General features: G+C 32.1%; 4 protein-coding genes across 7 annotated transcripts in view; 1 reads left to right on the forward strand and 3 right to left on the reverse strand.

The window, feature by feature from the left end:
* Window positions 1–358: 358 nt before the first annotated feature.
* Window positions 359–814, reverse strand: LOC144835621 (uncharacterized). The gene has a single exon (XM_078690704.1). The coding sequence runs from the start codon at window positions 812–814 to the stop codon at window positions 359–361; it is 456 nt and encodes a 151-aa protein (XP_078546830.1).
* Window positions 815–1083: 269 nt separating this feature from the next.
* On the reverse strand, window positions 1084–4404 carry LOC144835630 (uncharacterized). Its single transcript, XM_078690712.1, has 3 exons — window positions 4388–4404; window positions 3647–3777; window positions 1084–1352 (listed from the first exon to the last, which is right to left on the reverse strand). Exons 1-3 carry the CDS (start codon window positions 4402–4404, stop codon window positions 1084–1086), a joined length of 417 nt encoding a protein of 138 aa, XP_078546838.1.
* A 665-nt stretch (window positions 4405–5069) lies between these two features.
* On the forward strand, window positions 5070–6020 carry LOC144835640 (histamine H2 receptor-like). The gene has a single exon (XM_078690719.1). The coding sequence runs from the start codon at window positions 5070–5072 to the stop codon at window positions 6018–6020; it is 951 nt and encodes a 316-aa protein (XP_078546845.1).
* An 8830-nt stretch (window positions 6021–14850) lies between these two features.
* The window catches only part of LOC144847275 (potassium voltage-gated channel subfamily KQT member 1-like), a 74005-nt gene continuing 65426 nt past the window's right edge, over window positions 14851–23429 (reverse strand). For 3 of the 4 annotated variants that reach the window (XM_078703613.1, XM_078703615.1, XM_078703617.1), the window contains exons 10-14: window positions 23054–23312; window positions 22541–22649; window positions 19197–19272; window positions 17550–17682; window positions 14851–16822 (exon numbers count right to left, since the gene is read on the reverse strand). In XM_078703613.1, the coding sequence (XP_078559739.1) occupies window positions 16647–16822; window positions 17550–17682; window positions 19197–19272; window positions 22541–22649; window positions 23054–23312 (753 nt within the window). In that variant the 3' untranslated portion in view covers window positions 14851–16646. The remainder of the gene's footprint in view (window positions 16823–17549; window positions 17683–19196; window positions 19273–22540; window positions 22650–23053; window positions 23313–23429) is intronic. The other variant, XM_078703614.1, reaches the window with a different exon arrangement.

Genomic DNA, 23429 nt, shown 5'->3' on the forward strand with positions numbered 1-23429 from the left:
GTTACCAGCTATAAAATAATCAATGTACTGTAACTAACTGTACCTTCTATTAACATTGTATTAAAATCAAAGCTCTATAATAGTTGAATGTTTTATGGATAATTTACGAATGTGGCATATTATTATTTCTCCATGGTGATTCAGTGTTCAAATTCTTCAATTCAAATTTTTCATGTGTGCAGAATACAAACTGCTTAGCAGCCCAACTTTTGGATGAGTGTCTAACCTTCAAAATATTAAAAACACAAACTAAAATTACTACTATATAATATGTACACAATCGATTTTGACCATAAATATCAACTTCATGTGATGATACAGAACACACGCTCTGTATTCTCTCTCTCGAAGTGCCATATCATGAGACTTTGGCGATCATATTGTGCCACAATTCTCTGTCTATTGCCATGTTCAGCAACTCTACTTCTTTGACATTCTCACCTCTATTCCGAATCCATTCAGCTATGCTGGCCAACCAAGTAACTCTTTTTCTCCCCCTGCTGCTCCTTCTTCCTTCTATCTTACCGGTTAATGCCAAGTTCTCCAGACCTCCCTTCCTCAACACATGTCCCGTGAATCTCATCTGTCCAATCCTAATATCCTTCAGAATTTTCCTGCACACTCCAGCTCTTATCAACACATCTTCATTATTAACTCTATCTGTCCATGGAATTCTCATCATTCTCCTTAGAAACCACATCTCACAGCTTTCCAATCTTTTTCTGAGGTCAGTTGTGATTGACCAGGCTTCACTTCCATACATCAGCACAGGATAGATGTAGCAGTTTAATACACGCAACCTGGTTTCCTTCATCGCACAGTTCTTCACAGACTATCCTTCTTCTTATCTCCGTTACACACCTGGCATCATCTGTTATTTTTCTCCCAAGATAGTTAAAAGAGGACACCTGCTGAATTATCTGGTCTCCTGCTCGAAGGTTACATGTTGGACTCTCCTTTTATGACACTACTAAACACTCTGTCTTACTGCAATTTATAGACAGACCCATCTTGTCACTCTCTACTACAACCACATCCAGCAACCTTTGGAGATCTTCAGCTGACTCTGCCAGTAGAACTGTGTCATCTGCATATCTGATTCTTCTCATTCTCTAGCTCCCTCAAGATCAACTCGCTATAGTAGTTAAACAAGTATGGTGACATTACACACCGCTGTCTCACTCCTCTTCCAATACTTGTGTAGTCACTGCACTCCCCATCTACCCTCATGCATGCCGTCTGATTCCAGTACAAATTTTGCAACAATCGAAGATCCTTTCCATGTAGGTCAAGCTTGCTAAGTTCTTGAAATAGCTGCTCATGCCTTACTTTGTCAAATGCCTTGGTGTAGTCTATGAAAGAGATACATCTTTCTGCATCTCCACTGCCCTTTCATCTCCACTGCCCGCTCTGTATTAGAGCCAACATTGTCCATCCAATTGAATACAGTTATGTTAGTTGGACGTTAGCTTGGTACGCCATTTGAAGGGGATCATATACCGGTGTGCTGATCTGGTAGGCGGCGCTGCACTGCTGGCAGAAGGCCTGATCCGAATTTCCTCAGTTAGAGGACCAGTATAAATTCCTTTAAAGATGTATTGTCCCCCTGAAAAAATAATTCTTAAAAATGTTTTTGTTGAATATTTCATTTTAATGTAACATATTAGTTATCCACTTCGACCAAAGATTGGATCGAAAAAAAATGTATTTACAGGTACCTGAAAAAATGTAATTTAAAGCAAAAAATTGTCAAATTTGCTGCCAGCCAATGGATTTTTGGTTAAATTTAATCATTTATTTTGTCATTTCACAAGTGAAAACATTATTTTGTTTCGTTTTTTTTCTATGGAAGTGATTAAATTTATTAAAACTAGGTTCAAGGATTAGTTTCCTAAACGTTTATTTAATGCTATGGTAATTTTCTCAGAACAGAATCAGCCACCGAATAAAGAATTAGAGAGACGCTACTTAGAGATTCTAGTAGAACAACCCACCGCTAATGTAGTAAAACCTCCAGCCAATGTAGAAACACCAACAGCTTATGTAGTACTTTACTTTCTTTCCCTTTTCAGGGAATTTATTATTTCAATGTATATTGGCCTTTGGCCCTAATACAAACAAATAAAAAATAACTATAACTTAAGATAATGGTTTCTTCTTTCAAAAGCAAAGTAGACGTATTTTCCTAAATTATAAGTAAAATTTGTGTTGGAAAGTAATAAACATAGCTTATTAATAGAAGGAAAAACACGAATAAATCTTGGAATAAAACTTTTTCTTAAATCATTGTAAAATGTGCATTGCAAAATAAAATGATATTCATCCTCAATAATGTTCTTTTTACATAATTTACACGTTCTCTTATACCTTTCTACACCCTCCCATCTGCCCTTTTCAATTTCTAGCTCTAATATCCCTAAACGTAACTTAGTTAATAATCTTCTTTGTTTAAAATTAATGATGTTGGTCAAGTGATAACTTAAACATATTTCTTTTTTATAAAGAGAAAAGAGCTTTAACTTATTATGTAAACTAAATTTTTGAATGCATTTTTGTTTTTCAATATCACATAAGCGCAACTTAAATTCTCTCAAAAATAAACCTTTACTATTAACATATTGTTGTAACCATATATAACCAAAACCAGTAGAAAAAAGTAAGTGTTTGACGTCTTGTGCCCAACAATTCTCATTACGGTTAACTTTTCTAAGTTGAAACTCATAACACTTAAAAATGAATCTGTCATGATCTAAAGTAATAATATGTAACCAAAATCTTATAACTGTAACTAAACAATCCAAAGAAAGCGGTAATCTACCTAACTCAGAAGTAACAGCGGCATTTGGTGCATTTTTCCCAACTTGCAATAAATATCTACAAAATTTAGTATGTGTTTTTTCAATAATGTTTATGCTATCTGACATTCCCCAGATTTCGCTTCCATACGTTAAAATAGGAAGTAATTTCACATCAAAAATATGGTTCCATGTATTAATTGGAAGAAAAGATAAGTTACGATAAATAAATGATTTTAAGCAGAATAAACTTTGATTTGCTTTTTGTTGATTATGTTGCATTGAGTTGTTCCATGTACCATTTGAACTAAAAATAACACCAAGATAATTATACGAATTAACAATTTTTAATTGAATATTTTTATACTTCCATTTTTCGATGTTCCTTAAATTGCGGCCATTTTTAAAAACCATAATTTTGGATTTTGTAGTGTTTACAGTAAGTTTCCAAGTATCACAATAAAGTTTAAGTTTATTTATTAATTTTTGGAGACCTTTCACCGTATCACTAACAAGCACTAAGTCATCTGCATAAAGAAGATGATTCATATGACAATCTCCAATTTGAATGAAATCGTTTACCTGATTAAGTATACCACTCAAATCATTAATGTAAATATTAAAGAGTAAAGATGACAACGGAGAACCTTGTTGTACTCCAATCGAACAATTAAAAGATGGACTAAGTTTGTTGCCAATTTTAACATGAGCAGATAAGTTTTGGTATAAGGAATTTATTATGTTTAACATTCTGCCTGAAACACCGATATATTTCAGCTTATGTAGTAAAAGTGTATGATTTATAGAGTCAAAGGCACGTTTAAGATCAACAAAACAAACAAAAATCCTACCCCGCTTTTTATCTAAGTATTTAGAGATGACGGTATCTAAAATGAATATATTATCTGTCGTTCTATATCCCTTACGAAAGCCTGCTTGTTCCTCATGAATTAACTTTTTACTATTTGTAAATTGTGTTAACCTAGAATTAAGAATATGTAAAAATATTTTTCCTAGGATTGGAATTAAAGAAATACCTCTATAATTTTCAGGTTTGTTTTTATCTCCATTTTTAAAAATTGGAACAATTAAGCTTGTTGCCCATTGTTTGGGAAATTTTCCAACTAAAAATATAGCGTTAAAAAGAATTTTTTAAATATCAAAAATAATGTTGGGGGCGTTTAGCAAGAATTCAGTAGTAGTAAATAAAAATCAGCACCAGCTAATGTAGAACGTTCAACAGCTAATGTAGTAACGAAAATTGCCTAACCGCTATAGTAGATACTATCACCAGCTAATGTAGAAAATATCATATATTTTACAAACCGATGTCTAATTACTTAGCTATCAGTCTATCCACCTCTCGTAAGTAACCAACTTTCTAAAACGACCATAGATCATAAGCAATTCCATCCACTTCTCTTAACCAGTAATCACTTACGAGAGGTGGTCGATTATGAGAAGCGGTCCCTTAACAGAGATGGTTGTTTACGATGTGTGTTCGTTTTAGAAAGTTGGTCGCTTACGAGATGTTGATAGACTGATAACTAAGTAAATGAATATTTTCTACATTAGCTGGCGATAGTAACTACATTAGCTGTGAGGCCATTTTCGTTACTACATTAGCTGTTGACTGTTCTACATTAGCTGGTGTTAATTTTGTATTTACTACATAAGATTATTCTACATTAACGGTTGTTTCGACATTAGCTGGCGTTTTCTACATTAGAGGTTGTAACAGGCAAAACGAATTTATTTACTTTTAATTCGGTATCGGTTTTTTTTCGGAAATGTGCAATATCCGCTCTAATGTTGTACAGTAGGCCTAAAACCTGTCAATGATACTTAAAATAACATAAGCATAAAATGTAATTGCCAAAAAAAGAAATAGACAAGAAAATCTGTGAATATTGTAGATAGTACAGGCCAAGGCCAATATCTTTTTTTATATTATTTTATGAGTTTGTAATGGCGTAATATGTCGTAAATAAATGAACGCTAGCTTAATTTAGACATTTACTAATCAAAAGTTACAGAAGGTTAACTATTGAAAATCTTAATGACAATTTTAATTGAGCGCCACTAATTGCTATTGCACTTTTGCAATTATCTCGATTCTCTTAAAGTAGCTTCTCAAATAATGACATTTTGATCAACAGCTTGTAATTAAAATGTAGCTAGCGAATGAAAAGTTCATTATTCACTGAGATGAGATAGAATACACAGCATATCACGCAGGTGTACCTTTAGGCTCCGGTACTTTATACTAACAAAATGGAAACTACCATATTACTCTACTCCATTATTGGATCTATTGGGTGTTCGACAAATGGATTTGCGATATTCATTCTCATTCATTTAAAGTTTACTACTACAAATCGTTTAATCTTAAACCAGTGCATTATTGATTTTCTTACATCGTTGATGTCCCTCTGCCTTTTTCTTGACGAGAATATAACGACTAGGCTACCAGAGTCGACTTTGGCCGCTGATTTTGTTTGCAAGATTTGGTCGAGCAAGTACATTTTCTGGTCCAGCACGTTTACTTCAACGGCAAACCTTGTAGTGCTTACATTTGATCGGTACTTTGCTGTTATTTATCCACTGAAATACAACATCATCAAGGAGAAAGCGGCGACGAAAGTGATTCTGCTTCTTATTCCGTGGTTAAGCGGTTTCGGATTCATAATTCTTTGGTTAGCTGCACATACCGTGGAAGAGGGTACATGCGTTCAGAAGTGGCCAAGTGCTGCCTACCAGAAAATGTTTGGCTTGTTGAATGGTGTGTATATTCTTGTTATACCTATCAGCGTAATGATATTTGTATATTTCAAGATATTTCGCGCACTTCGAAGTCAGGTTGGTGAAGTTTCATCAGTGGTGAGCTCGACCAGTGCGGCAAGACGACTGAACATCATAAAGACAATGGCGATTGTTAGTGTCACTTATGTTATCTGTTGGACTCCTAATCAAGTCGCTTTCATTAACTTTACATTGGGTGGTGAATTTGATTTTGACGGCCCAGTATATTATGTCACGGTTGCCATGTCATTGGTAAACATATGTATAAACCCTGTTATATACACATTTAAATACAATGATTTCAAAACGGGTGTGCGGAAAACGTTACCATGTTTAAAGAAAGTATTCCCAATACAGGAACATGTTCCATTGGGATCAGATACTGGTAATACTGCAAAGAGTACAGTAGCGATAAATATCTAAATAACCGCCGTATATCGTGATACCAATGCTTTTTTCATTAAACAGTATATATAACAATTCCTCTTTTGTGACACACAGGATTCTACAATTCCAACACTTTGGAGAGAGACGATGGTTCAAAAGAAATGATTTTAATAAGACATTATTGTAATAAAGACGATGTTTTAAATGGAATCGGAATGAGATTTATATAAAAAAACACCTTTAAAATATCAACTACAATCCTTATTTCAAATATTGTGATGATTTTAATATTACTTAAATTAGAATATTGTTATTTTTATGTCATAAATCTAGAAACAAGAACTTCTATTAGAGACTTCAATCAATAGTTTTTGGTGTATAAATTATGATATGATGTATATTATATGTATGTATAATAATTAAGAAAATGATATTCCATACTAGACAGGCAGCCCAGAGACATTTGGTTAGATGAGCTAGGTACCAATATCTGACTAATTAAGTGTGTTGGGGGTCACTTGAAGTCAATGTAAGGCAGTGTACAGATAGTCTGTAATATGTCATTTGGTATTCCTTACAATGTGCTAAATCATATAACATTGGTTGCTGGTGGTATCTACAATATCTAATCTAGGCTAGTTTGGGTAAGGGGGGTCTCTAGTCGAAGTTTAGCGGGGTCTGCCAGGGCCAAGGCAGTGTACAGATAGTCTGTAATAGGTCATTTGGTATTTCTTACAAGCTTCTAAATCATATAACATTGGTTGCTGGTGTGGTATCTACAATATCTAATCTAGGCCATTTGGGGGAAGGGGGTCTTTAGTCAAACTTTAGGGTGTCTGGCACTTGCGGTGCAGCAGACAAGTAGTCTGTCGTTACCCATTTAGTATTGTATGAACACAACTTGTTCATTTGGCATTTGGGCTGCCGGTCTATACGGTTTTAGATGTGGAAACTACGTCGCCGATCCACAATGTTTTAAGAAATTGAAGAAACTCTAATATAAATAGGGTAACAAATATCACCATGGAAAGAAACACGTGAAGAAAATTGACCAACGATAAAGTTTTTTGAAAATGTGGCAATTTTGTTATTCTTCTACATTTTCCATTGATTTTATTTTTTATTTTATTTGAACAATATTTAATGAGGGTGATCCATCCAGCATAAGCTGATCATTAGAGACCCTTGATACGAGAAGCTATTCATGAGTACAACTGCAAAAGGTAGAATGCAACAACATGTTACGGTTTTCAATGGTAAACATATGTATAAACCCTGTTATATATACATTCAGATACAATGATTTCAAAGCGGGTGTGCGGAAAACGTTACCATGTTTAAAGAAAGTATTCCCAATACAGGAACATATTCTATATCTATTGGGATCAGATACTGGCAATACTTTATACTACATTTATTTCTGTACTATAAATAATTATCATCTTATTAACAATACTAGTTTAGTTGGTTAATAAATTATTCTACTATGTTTCCATATTCTTTATCCACCTTTAGTTGTCTTGATTTATCTCTGTTTTACCTTTATATAGGGCCTATCAATAAGAAAAAAAGGTCTGACATAATCTATCTATATACTATAAGTTATACTTAATTCTGATATAGAGGCGAGCACAATAGAAAAACGTCTGTACAGATCTCATTTAAGGATACATACCCTATCTATCTCCGATGTTTCGCGAAACGTAGATTTGGTAAAGTTATTGTTCACAATTATGATAATGTTCCGTATTTCTCTCTTAGGAATTAGAACAACAAAATTATTTCTGATTTCATCGGTAGATTTTCAACCGTCCGCGGTAGAAGTAATTTCCGGGTTGATTTAATCACTTCGCGACTTCCGGGTTTTTGCTGCCCTCTCTAGCTGGCAACGTTGGCCGTTCATATTCTTGATTGACATTCATATTTTGATTTTTTTCATGGGGCCACGTGTGAAGTTAGCAAACTTGAAAATTATACTGCAAAATAATAACGATTAAATCATATATATTCACAAATCATCAATGTATATTGCCGGGAAATTGTAAAACCAGAATATAAAAAATGTCAGAAGTCGGGTAAAAATTACCATACGAACTGATGGTAACCATAGATTTGTTTGAAAATGGTAGCCGAGTTCAATAGTTAGCTAATAGTTTTATAACAGGTGGCGCGCTCTCACATAACCAATTAAAATAATATTTTCCAAAGTACAAAGTATAGTACAAGGTTTTATGTTGTCAGATAATTTTGGTCAATTTTACCATACGCAACGATTTTACTCTGAAGTGCACCATTTTTAGATAAGTGTTTTTGATTCAATAAAAGACCTTTGATGATTGATGTCATTTAAAGGCAAGTATGTATAATAGACCTAACAATAGACTAGGCTACTAGCCTATGCTATTTTGTTCTTAAAAGCAAACATATATAGTGCAATACATTACCTTAAGTGAATAATAAAATACATATACATTTTTCGCATTAATGTAGACCTAATGTTCAATCGACTGAAACTTTACGACGGTGTTTGCACTTCAGAAAAGATCCTTGCGAAGACCGAGGTTCATATTTTTGTTTCTATCTCTGTATATTAGTATTTGCTTATGCCATAAACGAGGCGCCATATGCAATACATACAATATTTCACAATGTATCACAAAATTTGCCTATGGTGATACTTTTACCCAAGTTATAAATAGAATCTGCTAATAAAGGTAAAGGTATTTATACTGGTCCTAAAGCTTAACTGGAACATTCGGATTAGGTCAGCCAGCAGTACACACGATCCCCTACTCTTTTCGAATAGTGTACCAAGTTCTTTAACCTGCACTCTGTACACGTATTTACATCCCATCCGAAGAAGGAGGTAATGAGAGTGAATGAAAAGTGTCTTAATACATGTGTTACAATACTACAACAACAACATGTCTTTTTTTTTCACTTGAGTAGCGCACTCAGTGACAATTTATTTCATTGATACATAGAGAAATACAAAATTAACAAATAAAATGAGTTGAATATTTTGGAAAGTGCATTTGAATAACATGGTTATTAAGTCAACACATTATTTTGTAAGGTACCGTACGTATGTGGTTTACAAAGAGGTAAATAGGTGAAGACTGACGAAAATTCGTCACTTTTATATCCAAAAGTCGTGCCACGCACTCGTTAAACGATACTACTGCATAGGAGCCGCACTAAACTTGACTTTCGATAAAGCTTAGTTACCACCAGGTCGCAAGAATTTACAAGCAGTTTGGATTAAGGTGCTTATGTCACGTTTTAAATGAAAATTGTTTTTAGTTCTCTGAAAAGTGTGACTGTAGCTTTATCATTCACTGAACAGTGACAATAAAGCTTGGTTCTCACTATGACGCAAAGCAATGACGTAAGCGTAGGTAAGCGATATTGACTAATTACAAGCGATGGATTATTTGAATTAACTAAATTGGCGCTGTTCATTAATCAACTCACTTGCGTTGCGTCTACATAATTGCGTGGCGTTTCTAGTGGGAAGTACGCTTAAATGTTCGTTGCGTCCTAGGTGGAAATAAGTTTAAGAAGCGTCGCTGCCAATAAGCACTGTACCAAACATCAGTCAATACTGCAGAATCTTAGACCTTGTAACTTGATTTAAGGGTCTTTACATATATATTGGCGCATAGGCGCGTGGAGCGTCGTAAAAACGAAACATTAACGTTACTATTTGATCTGCCGACAAGACAATTTAAATATTGTTTATAGGCACAAAACAAGGACCAAAAACGTCCTTTAAAAACGTACGGTACCGTAATACACATTTTAAAATTGTATGTAAATATTAATATTGCATAGGGATGTACATGTAATAGATACAAATAATATAACTTCGATTGCTATTTTACAAATATAACAAGGAAGATAATAAATCTCCTGGCATAAGCATTCCTTTTAAAATGTTGTCAAGAAAAATAAATTTCCCACATACACACAATAGGAAATTACAATTAAGGCCATTTTACACAGACGAGCGGTAACGGTAAGCGGAAAACCGCGTAGCTTGTCCCACGTATAATCTGTTCAGCGGAAACCACGCTTTCTGTAAAATGGTCATATAATGAATAACATTGAATATATACTTTTATTACCGTTAGTGCGCTCGTCTGTGTAAATTGGCCTACAATGTACGGTTGAATGCTTACAGAAAGTAGGTTAAGCCGTCTGCAAAAGCAGCCTACAGTGACTTAATCAACGTTAATGAGGAAGCAAACTGTTAATGAATAATAAATTAATTTGAGACTATCAATATACCACAAGCATCGCTTTAGAAAGCAAATAAGCGAGTACTATTAAACAAAAATACCATGCTGCACTACACGGTTCTCATTGCTGAAAATCAGTGACAATATGGGACTGCTGATAAATAATCCCGTTAAATCAATCAAATAAGCGAGTACTATTAAACAAAAATACCATGCTGCACATAATATAAATATGGAATGAAAAACAATGCTGCACTGCACGGTTCTCATTGCTGTAAATCAGTGACAATATGGGACTACTGTTTCTGCCGTTAAAAATAACCGTTTTTCTTGTACCAGTTTTAAAACGGAATAAAGAATAAAGATTTTTTTAATTATTTTTTTTAATTGATTAATAATGCTGTAATTTCTATTATACTGTTAAATTAGTTTGAATAAATATGTTATTATGCTGTCAAATATGTTATTAAAATTCTTTGGTAAATTAAAATTATTAAAATAATAATTGCAGTGTAAAGTTAAAAACTTAATTATACGCATATAATAATAGAACATAATCTTCACTGTTCAGGATTAAAATTGTATATAAATTTATAAATTAGTTGAATGCATTTGCCTGTTTAGGTACCCGACCCTTTCCTGCAAAATAAATAAATAAATGAATGGTAAACTATAAAACAATTCGTCAAATAATAGTGGCATTTGCTTAGAGAGGTAGAGTGGTATAATATACACGAACATATTATTTTAATATATAAATGTTTAGTAACAAAACAATATTGCATCAAATGTCCAGAAGCAATTATCTTATCCTGGGGTGTATAAGTTATATCATGCATTTGATTCACAAATGAAACAGAGGTATTCCTATTATTAGCCGATCGCATGTAGCGACGTAACTGGGCTACATCCTGCAGTATCGTGTCTGCTGACGGGGGCAGACTCGTATCATATCATAATATATCCTGATATTAACTTAACCTAACCCTATACATATTTCATTCGTATCACACATGTGGTAAAGATTTCTGTCAGAAGACGTGATACTGTAGGAAGTTCAACGTCGCTAGATGAGATACATTACATACAGGTACCGAACGCGTATCGGGTATTATAATATTATAGGCCTTCGAGTTCGGAAAACATGCAGTTGAAGGTCACCGGTGTTCTAAGCAATTTTTATTTTGTGAATTTCATTTATCGCGAGCCTGCTGGCAAAAAAATCCCGGCTTTAAAAAAAAATCTCAATCGTCAAAACCGGTTTTTTTTTTAAACGCGGTCTCAATTTGACCTCGCTTCAGAAAGTCACTAAATGGCGCGAACATTTTGAGTACAAAATAACCTGATCCAATTACTAAAAACCGTTTTTTCAGCAGCATTTTAACATGAGAATTCTCAACTACCGCATCTTTGAGCACTGACCTACTGTACCGCGAGCAGATATCTGAAGAAAAAAAGAGAAAGTACTAATTTGTAGAACATGTGACAACTTGACTGTTCATGAATAAGCTTCACACGGACTATACGGAGTGTACAATCGGCGCCTATTTCATCTGCATAAAGGACAAGCTATAAACTTGGCTTTAGGTCGTCCTATGCCAATATTTTGTAGTAAAACAATGGCATTTCGGATCTGACAAGCAATGAAGCATTCAAATATATAGGCCTACTATAAATAAATCTGTACCAGCAGAAATATAAAGATATCCATGTCAATGTAGCACACTTATAAATACTTTGGCAACTCTGCACAATTGCCACATATCTTAGGGGTACATAACAATAATTGGTGTCTTTTCAATATTTATAGGTATTGTTTACAAGCAATATTTAAAAAATGTAATGTTTTCCACAAAATCAGTAAAAAAAGTATATATTAGTACAGTACCACATACATTTTCAGTTAAAGTTGACATTGTTATCGACTGTACTTTTTTACTCTTTCATTGTTAAGTTGTTTTGAAGCTGTACAATTAAACATTATAAGTATTGGCTGGATAGTTGCTATACTAAACAAATACTAAATCACCATATATTTCCACATGATAGTAAATTGCACGATGTTTAGTTACTTTATATTTTGGGAAAAAATGCATTGATGGAAAGACTTTATGACACGTTGGAAATTCGAGTTAAACCAGTTTTTACCGGTATAGTAACTGCTTGGAACTGGCGTTGAAACATTTCCAGTTTATTCGCCTTAGAGTCAATCAGTTAAAACTAGTAAACTAGTTTTACAACTGATATCTACAGGTTTTAACTGGAATTTTCTTATGGATTTAAACATGGACATTCACAACAAGTTAGGCCTACTGTACTCCAAAACGGCCACACAACAAGGCCACCCTCCAATAAATAATTGCATCACCACAACTAAACCTATCGTGGACTACATGCTTTAAAAAGCTTTTAGCCTCATGCTATTATCATCTTTCCTATACAAGTATGACCTCGTTTGTTAAAGTAATATTAAAATTGATTGTTTACTATTATAATTTTAATCAAATAAGAGCAATATGCAGTATGAATAATGCTAATCCGGGTTATATCTCAAGTTGATAGCTAGGGATAGAAACAAACGAAATTGCTTTCATGAAATGTTAGGCATACGGATATGGATACCAATCTTCATTAAATTTACAGCTGATATCCCAATTTAAAGCAGAAATATCAACAATTTAATTATCAGCTATGTTTTAAAATAAACATATACACTGCCAACTTTTAAAACGCAATTTATAGTACAAAATATACATTTAAAACATGTTGTTGATGTTAACCATCAGGCTTTAATTGCCTATACCATGAATGTATCCATTCCTATACTTAGCTGCATGTTTCTAACGAATATAAAAGACATTGATAGGCCTAAATGAAAATGTACTGTAGTGTCATCTTACATAAGTTTGAATGCCAGCTTTTATATAACAAAGCTTTTCACCACACAGCCTATGTTACTGCATTCACCATTCTAAAAATTCTTCTATGAAAGTAAAAACCACTTAAGTGAAATCCATAATATTGATTGAATCAAGCGAGCTAATTTAAGAAAATAATAATAATACATCACTTAAGATGTGATAGGTGAATACGGACACTGTTTTATAAATACTGTATGTTAATTGCAATTATTTAATACAAATTTAAAGTACTGTGTTTGGATGTATAATATAACATAATTGATAATATTTTATAATCAAGACACAATTTGATTTTAAACAGTTTCACTGCAAACGTTTAGAATAACATTACCAAATCACACAAATATATAAATTCTTAATTTTACATTATAATTTTACATAAACAGAGCAATGGTAACTGCAGTAATAATATTATGCATATAATTTAGCAAGATTTCTTATTTCTTTGCTCTTTTAGTAAATTTGTATTGTATAGACATTATTTAATTATTTAATGTTTGAACACATTTCAAAATACCAAAGATGCAAGATACATGGAAAAGAGAAATGTTGGGAATAAAGTCAATATTCATGTTGGCAAATCTGGAAAAGATAAATGTTGGGAATAAAGGTAAGATGCTATTGAGAAATATGGAAAAGATAAATGTTGGGAATAAAGGTAAGATGAATGTTGAGAAATATGAAAAGATAAAGATTGAGAATAAAGGTAAGATGAATGTTGAGAAATATGGAAAAGATAAATGTTGGGAATAAAGGAAAGATGCATGTTGAGAAATATGGAAAAGATAAAGGTTGGGAATAAAGGTAAGATGAATATTGAGAAATATGGAAAAGATAAATGTTGGGAATAAAGGAAAGATGCATGTTGAGAAATATGGAAAAGATAAAGGTTGGGAATAAAGGTAAGATGAATGTTGAGAAATATGGAAAAGATAAATGTTGGGAATAAAGGAAAGATGCATGTTGAGAAATATGGAAAAGATAAATGTTGGTAATAAAGGAAAGATGCATGTTGAGAAATATGGAAAAGATAAATGTTGGGAATAGAGGCAAGATGAATGTTGAGAAATATGGTAAAGATAAATGTTGGAAATAAAGGTAAGATGCATGTTGAGAAATATGGAAAAGATAAATGTTGGGAATAAAGGTAAGATGCATGTTGAGAAATATGGAAAAGATAAATGTTTGAAATAAAGGTAAGATGCATGTTGAGAAATATGGAAAAGATAAATGTTTGAAATAAAGGTAAGATGCATGTTGAGAAATATGGAAAAGATAAATGTTGGAAATAAAGGTAAGATGCATGTTGAGAAATATGGAAAAGATAAATGTTGGGAATAAAGGAAAGATGCATGTTGAGAAATATGGGAAAAATAAATGTTAGGAATAAATGGAAGATGCATGTTGTGAAATATGGTAAAGATAAATGTTGTGAATAAAGGCAAGATGAATGTTGAGAAATATGGAAAAGATAAATGTTGGAAATAAAGGTAAGATGCATGTTAAGAAATATTGAAAAGATAAATGTTGGAAATATGGAAAAGATAAATGTTGGGAATAAAGGTAAGATGCATGTTGAGAAATATGGAAAAGATAAATTTTGGGAATAATGGTAAGATGGATGTTCAGAAATATGGAAAAGATAAATGTTGGGAATAAAGGAAAGATGCATGTTGAGAAAATATGAAAAAGATAAATGTTGGGAATAAAGTCAATATGCAAGTTTAGAAATATAGAAAAGATAAATGTTGGGAATAAAGGTAAGATGAATGTTGAGAAATATGGAAAAGATAAATGTTGGGAATAAAGGTAAGATGAATGTTGAGAAATATGGAAAAGATAAATGTTGGGAATAAAGGTAAGATGAATGTTGAGAAATATGGAAAAGATAAATGTTGGGAATAAAGTCAATATGCATGTTTAGAAATATAGAAAAGATATAATTTGGGAAAACTTCACCTTATGTTATCATGCATTCGTGACTGAATATTTTCCATATAAAGTCAGCAATAGTTTATGATAAAAAAAAATTTTTATTATAGATTTTGAGGCACATACTTTCATTTGCTATTCAAGAATGGTATTCATAGGTGTTGTTTGAGAAGTGTATTAATTGATATCATTAATATTAAAGATGTATTGTCCCCCAAAACATGAAAATTAAAGATGATTAAAATAAAAATTTGAATAGGACATTTTTTAGTTTAATAAAGTTATTCACTGTCGCACAACAAAATCAACAAAAATAATGATTTCACTTAGACAGACAACATTTAAATAAATCTATTGTCTGACAAAAAATGCTGTCTGTCGATCTAAAATGAATAGGCCTAACAATTAGGCATATGCGACATTAAAAATGACAAACACTGTTTAAAAATTATTTCAAGGCGACAATATATCTTTAAATAAGTTGGCCAAGTGGATAATATCTTACACAAAACCAATTGTCACTTACTGGCAAAATACTGGTAGTGTAAAGATAAAGACAAACGCATGGCAAGGCTTTATCATTATGCCAACAAGAACCAATAGAGGGAAGCAAACATTTCAATGTGTACAATGTACATTTTCATTTCCTTCATTCTGGTTTTAGTAAAGTGTGTTGCGGATAATACTTTTAGGCACTTGTACTGCTGTGATTTGGAAGAGTGAGGTTGACATACTCTCTTCCAATAAACATCACGGTAAAACGAGATTTGTGAGTTGCAAATGGTTGTCATTAAGAGGGACCAATTACTTTTTTTTTTTAAATAAAATCATACAATAGATATTTCAGTTTTTAAAAAATCCTGATTTATGCAAAAAAAGGCATAGAGACCTACAAAGACTTATTAACATTATATTTCAACAAAGCATTATATAATTAAATTACTTTCAGGTTTGCTGTTTTTACAAAAATAGACAATATAGAAAAATTATCGCTTTAATAATGGATTATGAAAAGAGAAAAATGAAATATTTGTATAAATCAGTACATTAAACACAGTAAAAACATTTACCAAACTTTAAATTTCTGACAAAAATAGAACAATAACCTGTTAAAAATATGTATATGAAAAACAATATTTAGACATGGACAGAATGCACTTAAATGTCCAATAATAGGCAAACTTTTACATAAAGTCATTTACAATAATAATACACACCTGATTTACAATTGCCAATAAAAATAATGATTTTGTTTTACATTATAATATATTCTTTTCAATTAGCATAGAAATAGCCCAAATAACTGTATATAAAAATGTGCATATATAGTTTGTATTTGATAAAGACAAGCATTGGAATTAAAACAACCACAACAATTCTCTTTCAGTATTTGCAACTCAATAAATAAAACATTCATTTCAATCTGGATTCACTTTGAAAAGCTCATTTTCCAAATGGATTCAATCAGAACAATTTTTTCCTTGAGCAATATCATTTTCCTTATACTGCCCTCTGTTTTTGGTATTAAATATAGATCTCACCTACTGCCCTCTATTGAATGGTATGTTTCAAACTTCAGCTTCTTTGGAATGAGAAGATGGTGATATTACCTTATCTTGTTTTTCCAAAGTTTGTAACACTTTGTTCATCAATGTAACGCATGTAACTAATTTTAAATCAACTTCATTTACTTTTTCCTCGACAGCTAAGATTCTACCACTAATTGTATTCTTTGTCTTTTCACCTTGAAAAAAAAATGATGAGCAAAATAAATAAACAAACGACACCTTTAATATAACTTGTTACATTGGCTGATTTTTTTATTACAACAAATATAATATTTTGGTGAGCAAGATCAACTGTATAGGTCCACCACCTAATAAAATAATGTAAGATAGATTTTCTTCTGAAAATTCTTCTTAATTTAATTATTATACATTTTGGAAATATGCTGAATGTTTTACAATTTTTTAAATAGCTGCTGCTTTTACGGATTTTTTTGAGAGCTTTTCCAACTTTCGTAAGTCCTTGTCAGAAGTTCAGCAACATTATTAACGATATCACCTTAAACTTCGGTGTAAATCAAGGACTTGGAAAAGCTCTCAAAAAATTTGTAAAAGCGGCAGCTGATATAAACTACTTAAAAAATGTAATTATTATTTTTACATACTACAGTAGGCTACAGTATTACTTTTATCCAGAGCTATTTAATTTAATTTAAATTTTTTAATTCTATTTGTCTTTAATATAAGGAGAAACAGGGATGATTCACTGGTAATGTTATATTTGAAAAAAAAATTCTCTATCTTAAATGTTGTACAGCTTATTTCGTTTGGTTTTAATACATTACATTTCATAAATCATAGTAATATTTGTGTCTTAATTGTGATGGCGGCAGGGGAAAAACCACAAAAGTATAAATACTTCTTACAAATTCAATTAACATTTTTACATTTGCTAGTAGGACTTACCTTTAGCATAAGGCATTCGTCCAAGTGACTGGTCCATTCGTCTCTGGAGTTCTTTTAACCTGACAGTCATGTTCAGATGACCCTGAGAGTATTGTTCAATAACATCTCTAACATCATAAGGCTTCCTTGCTTGCTGTTGAAATAAAAGCAATACCTACAGTACAAGTACAAGTAAAATACAATAGGTTTTCATTCCATTTTTAACAATGGTGGCACTAAAATCAAGAACAAAGTGCTCATTAAAAAAAGAGGTCAAACAATTTTTCCAGATTTCTCTTGTAACTCTTCTTTTTTTCAAATATTTTGCTTAAATTTTCTAATAATTTATTGACAAAACTTATAGCAATTACATTCTATAAACTATCTTAAGAATATAGAAGGTAGTTTCATATTGGAAAACAACTTAACTCGCATAATAATTAATAAATTTGGAACCAGATGAATTTATCAGAGATCGCGAGCCCAAACAAGGAAAATCAGGTGTTTAATTGCTTTACGTTCTTAACATCCGCAGAAATTCTCAAACAACGAGTCCGAACAGGTTTTCAAAGAAACGTCACTAAAGGTACTTAAAAAATGTTATTTTGGTTCAAGAAAAAAGCAGAAATTCTACATTTAAACTAAATATCCCTTTACCACATTCACCACTTAGACAATGAAATGAACTTCAAAAACAAAATGTCATGTTCATCATACTAAAAATTAGTACAAGTTATATTTCTTAATGTCTGGTATAACTGTTGTATGAGATGCATTATTTGTGTGCTAATGTAATATTACCATATTCTAAATAATTATCTAAAAGTTAATAAATATACATTGACAAGTTTTTCTATGATGTACAATAGTAATACAAAGTAAGTATCCTTTTTCTATGCTTGCGATTTTTAAAAAGTTAATAATAATAATAATAATAATAATAATAATAATAACTGGTAGTGGTACTTGATTTGATTTGATTTATTCAATATCGGCTCATTACAATTACAATAGAATACATAAAAAAACAAAATGAAACAAAAAGCCAGGATTGTCAAAAGCGAACCCAAAGCTAAAAGCCTCAATGCGCTTTCAGAAACAGAAACATTTTGAAAATTAAAAATTCAAAAGGTGGGTTTTGAGGAGAGATTTGAAGACACTGTTGGAAGTTGCCTGACGGATTTCAATAGGCAACGCATTCCAAAGAGAAACTGATGCCGATTTCCATAAAACTTAGTGGTTTAATGACTAGAGGCTTTAGTTAGTTAGTTAATTGCTTGCCATGAAATGACACTTCCAATAACAACACCAGTCTAAGTAGAGTATATAGCTTTATTTTTTCAAACACAAATATATAACCATCTCTTTCTAATCTAAAGCAATCATAAGCAACAGCACTACTGCACACCAATCTCTCGCGCTTAACCCAATTTAAAAACATTAACACTTTGCTGTGATGATTATTAGTGACTGTGAAGTCTAAATGCCCAGCGATTTCAAGTTGTGCGAATTTACAGTTGCAGCAAGTAATAGTCTACCTCAGTTTTCAAGCAACCAAGAAATTGCGGGAAAACATAAACGCTGGCCAATGCTCATTGACTGACTTCTATACAGTAGACAAAAATTACCCACTTGGGCAAAAATAAATGAGCTACAAATGAATCTTACCTGGAAATTTTTCTTTGCCACTAAATACTTGATCTTACGAATTGCACGAATTGCGACCTTGTGATTTTCAGTTAATCTGCAAAAAGGAAATAATATAGATGATATTTAAAACAATAATAATTTTTTTAAATACACTGTTCATGCCATCCATGTCTGTGATTTGTGGAGGTAAACATAGCACATAGTAAGATGGTTATTCGCTGCTAGGCATAAAGAAATAAAATGTTACATGCTTCAATGAGAAGCCTTGTTCACCTGCTTCTCCTGTCCTGATGCGTAGAGTTCCTATTATAAGCCACTCTAACTTAATGAAAAACAATCGATCAAGGTACATATGTAAAGCTACTTGGTTAGAATAAATGAACTACTGTACTTGATTAGAAACAAGGCCATGGCTGCAGTCACATGCTCAAATTTGAGTTAGTGTTTACCGACCATCCGACCGACGTAGTGAGCTGTAGAGTCGCGTTGCACGCGACTAAAAATTAAATTTGTATCTGAAAACATGTTTGAATTTTTGTAACAAGAAGATATGACATCCTGTTTCCCTTGGTAAAAAATGATTGAGCCCTCAATCCTTCATTTTGAATAATGTATACAAGTCATGTAGTAATGGATCTAATAATTTTAAGTCAATGTATTGGTATTTAATTCTATTAATGCATTTAATTTGTCTCATATGCTTTTAGGTTTTAAATAGCTTTGTATTCAAAAGTTAACAATGTTAACATGTTATTGAACTCAATAACAACATTTGTGAAATGCTGTGTTTAGAGTTAAAATTATTTTCACACTATCAAATTGCAAATACAAAACTCGCAAATCACATGTTGGAAACCCAAATATCCTAAAGTGTCATGAGGGTGAGATAGTGCTACTTTATTGGCCATGAGAAAAATATTGGAATTTTGACTGGATTTGAAGAAAGGTCCTGCATACTGGTAAACACGCATGTCAATCAACAAGCCACAGTGTCGCTTCTGATAAAGTGGATATTTTGTAACTAGTTCTATAGATGAATCGGACCTCAAGAACATTTCCAGTTTCTCATCAAATTTAATGATACCTGCTCATCTAATCATCAGTTAATTTGAATAAGCTCTCCCTAAACTGAAATTAACCAATTCTAAAGCTTCCCGTTGGAATAAAACGATAATTTTCTTGCTGAATCGAATCTACTTAAAAAATGTAATGAGTTTTTAGTAAAGTCAAACATCAAGTTATATATAATTTGTAGATCTACTTTTGTTAATACTTTTGTTAAGTACTGTTTCTATGACTTGAAGAAATAAATGTTGAATGAAAAAGCTAGATACATCTCCCAATTGTCCTTAGTGCATAATGTTCTCATAAGAATAAAATCCTCTCATAAGAATTTATGTCTACCTAAAATAATGTCATTCATGTGCCATAAAGGAGAAACACCAGTTTAAGCTTTGATTTATTGTTATGACTATTATGAAAGTAAAGATTGCTTGGGGTGTATTGCACACCTACAATCTATGCCACGACAAGTAACTCTTTTAATCTCTCGCAATGTGTCTTTGAAAATCATTAATATTACTTTAGATACACGTCAACTGATCATTGGTTCTTAATAACACAACAGAGAACATTAAGAAACTAGATCAATCGCTGATGAGATCATTACCAGACGTAAGCTTTCTAAAATGTTCTTAATGTGACAACTGAGAATTTAAATATATTTTGATACAAATGAAATTGATCTTTAATGTTTCTAAATGATTTTATGTATTAAATAAATTGATCGAGTTTTCATGTGTGTATAGATACATTATTCAATTTTAAATAAGAGATCACATGTTTTATTAATTATTTTTGGTTTGTATGTTTTTAGGTTTCCATGGTGAATTTGTAATACAATTTAGAAAAATACTTTCTATTACGACTAGAAGAGGCACTGAAAAGGATATGATTTGAGGTACTTGTTATGTGCCAGAATTGAAATGACAAGTCACTAAAAATAATATGGACAGATAGAGGAAATGAAAGCAAACAAAGGCACTTGTCTTTTTGCATGTTATGTATGTCGCAAGATGCAATAATATCAGTGTGTTTGAATATGGTAGAATGCTATGTATCACATGAATTATGAAAAGAACAAATGATTTGACTTATTTGCATTCGAAAAAATTAAGAACAAAACAGAGAGAACATCATTTTTATTTGATTATTTGATTGAGGTACATGATATGTATTGTTGAATACCTCAGTGGAAAGCAGTAATATCACTGATCTGAGTTTTCTTCTCTAAAGACGACTAATAAATATTCTAAAAATTGTCAGCACGTATATATTTATTTCACAAATTATGACGCAATTTGTGAACCATTTGATTGGGCAGTTTTAACAATTGTATCTCTCTTTTGCGAGGTCATCAAACTTTTATTCATCATCATATAAAAATTTATATTATACAGATTGACTATTAAAAAACATATGTAAAGAAAGGAATATTTATATTTCCTGTGAAATATTTATAATTATTGTACTAAAAAATATTGAAGAGTATTTGAATTTGATGTTTGAAAACACTTGCTATAGCTTCATATTGAAAGCACAAATCAATATAAGAGTTTGATGTACTGTACACACTTTTCGAAATTTCTTTGTAATGTCATGTTGACATATATCTTTATTTTAAACTTTCTTATATTATGTTGTATATCAAAAACAAACATCATCATTGCATTGATTACTTACTCCACAAGTGATATCCTTCGTTTTTATTATTGCAACCTATGAAGTGTAGTTAAATTTGAATTATACTTTTAGTTTAGCTTTTCTTTTAATTATTTGTTTTTTTGTTCTATATATATCTACTTCTAACCAAGGAGTTGTTAATTAACAACTCCCTGTTCTAACTATGCCCATGATAATAATGCTATTTTTTTTCTCTTTGCATTTGTATAATTATTTTGTTGACATCATTATCTAAATATATGTTTATGAAAATTGATCATGGATATGCCTTTAACAAAACAGGTCTAGTACCAGTGGCATAATAGCTATGAGTACTCGCTGGCTAAACCCAGGGACCCCAGAACATGAGCAGCCTCAGTGCAATTGTCTAGCATTGGAGGGCACCTTAGGAGTTCTTAGGAGGAGCCTTGTCCAGTACTGCATTACTCAACTGTTCGACTCATATAAAGAGTCTCTTTGTAGGGGTGTCCTCTTATAATTAAGGTTGGTTCAGTGTAACATATTACTGTATAACTCTTGATTGTTTTAACAGGGGAGGTGTCCCCTTAATGGGGGTTTCCCCTGAACATGGGTATCACAGGGTTCTACTGTGTAACATTAATAATCATTTGTTTACTTACTTAGTGATTGCCTCAACTTTAAAAGAAGGATCAATATCAGCTATTGAAGTTGTGGATAACGTCTGTGATGGAGTATAACTGTCTTTTTTTCCACGACACTGTTTTCCTACTGAGTATAAATGTGTAATAAAAACATTGGTTTGATATGGGATTGGATAAATAAAAAACTGCTATGATTACATTTATTCATGAAGCATAAAACCTATGTTGTACGCAAAAAATAGAATATTCATTAGAAATTGAAGTCATCTATTTGTACACTTATAAAGCAGTAAAAATAATCCTGTAATTCTAACCGTCAGACATTTCAACTAATGAATTCAAGTCATATTATAATGTGTCATTCTCATAGCCCAACGATTGCAGCATCACATATAACAATAAATCATATTTACGACCATATAAATGTTTGCGTAAGACTATGATAACCGTCTTTATGGCTGTTTAAGTTATCAGTAAAAATAAAATAATTCTCTTGTTTTGCACAAACAGTAATGACTCAGCATAATGTACCTACTGAACCGTCACCATCAACCCCAGAAGTCGTTGACCCTTCAACAATTTCATTTTCTGAATTTGTTTTTGGCGATCCCCGAGAGGACATTTCGAGACCTAATGCTTCTTTAAGCCAACTCTTCCGCTTCTTTAGGAGACCAGACTTGCGTGCAGGTGAACCGGTCGTCACACCGTTTCCACTTGTTTGTGTCAGGTGGATCTTCCATGTGGCTTCCGAGTTAAAAGATTTGTCTGCTGCATATAACCTCCATAAACACTTTAAAAAACAATAACCTACATATAACCAGTTGATGCATTAAAATAAAACACTATTTATGTACAGGCCACATGACTTGGTGGGATTGCAAGAGGGATGCAAGCAATTCTCAGGGGT

The sequence above is a fragment of the Antedon bifida genome, chromosome 1 (assembly GCF_963402885.1).
Source record: "Antedon bifida chromosome 1, ecAntBifi1.1, whole genome shotgun sequence".
Taxonomy (NCBI): Eukaryota; Metazoa; Echinodermata; class Crinoidea; order Comatulida; family Antedonidae; genus Antedon; species Antedon bifida.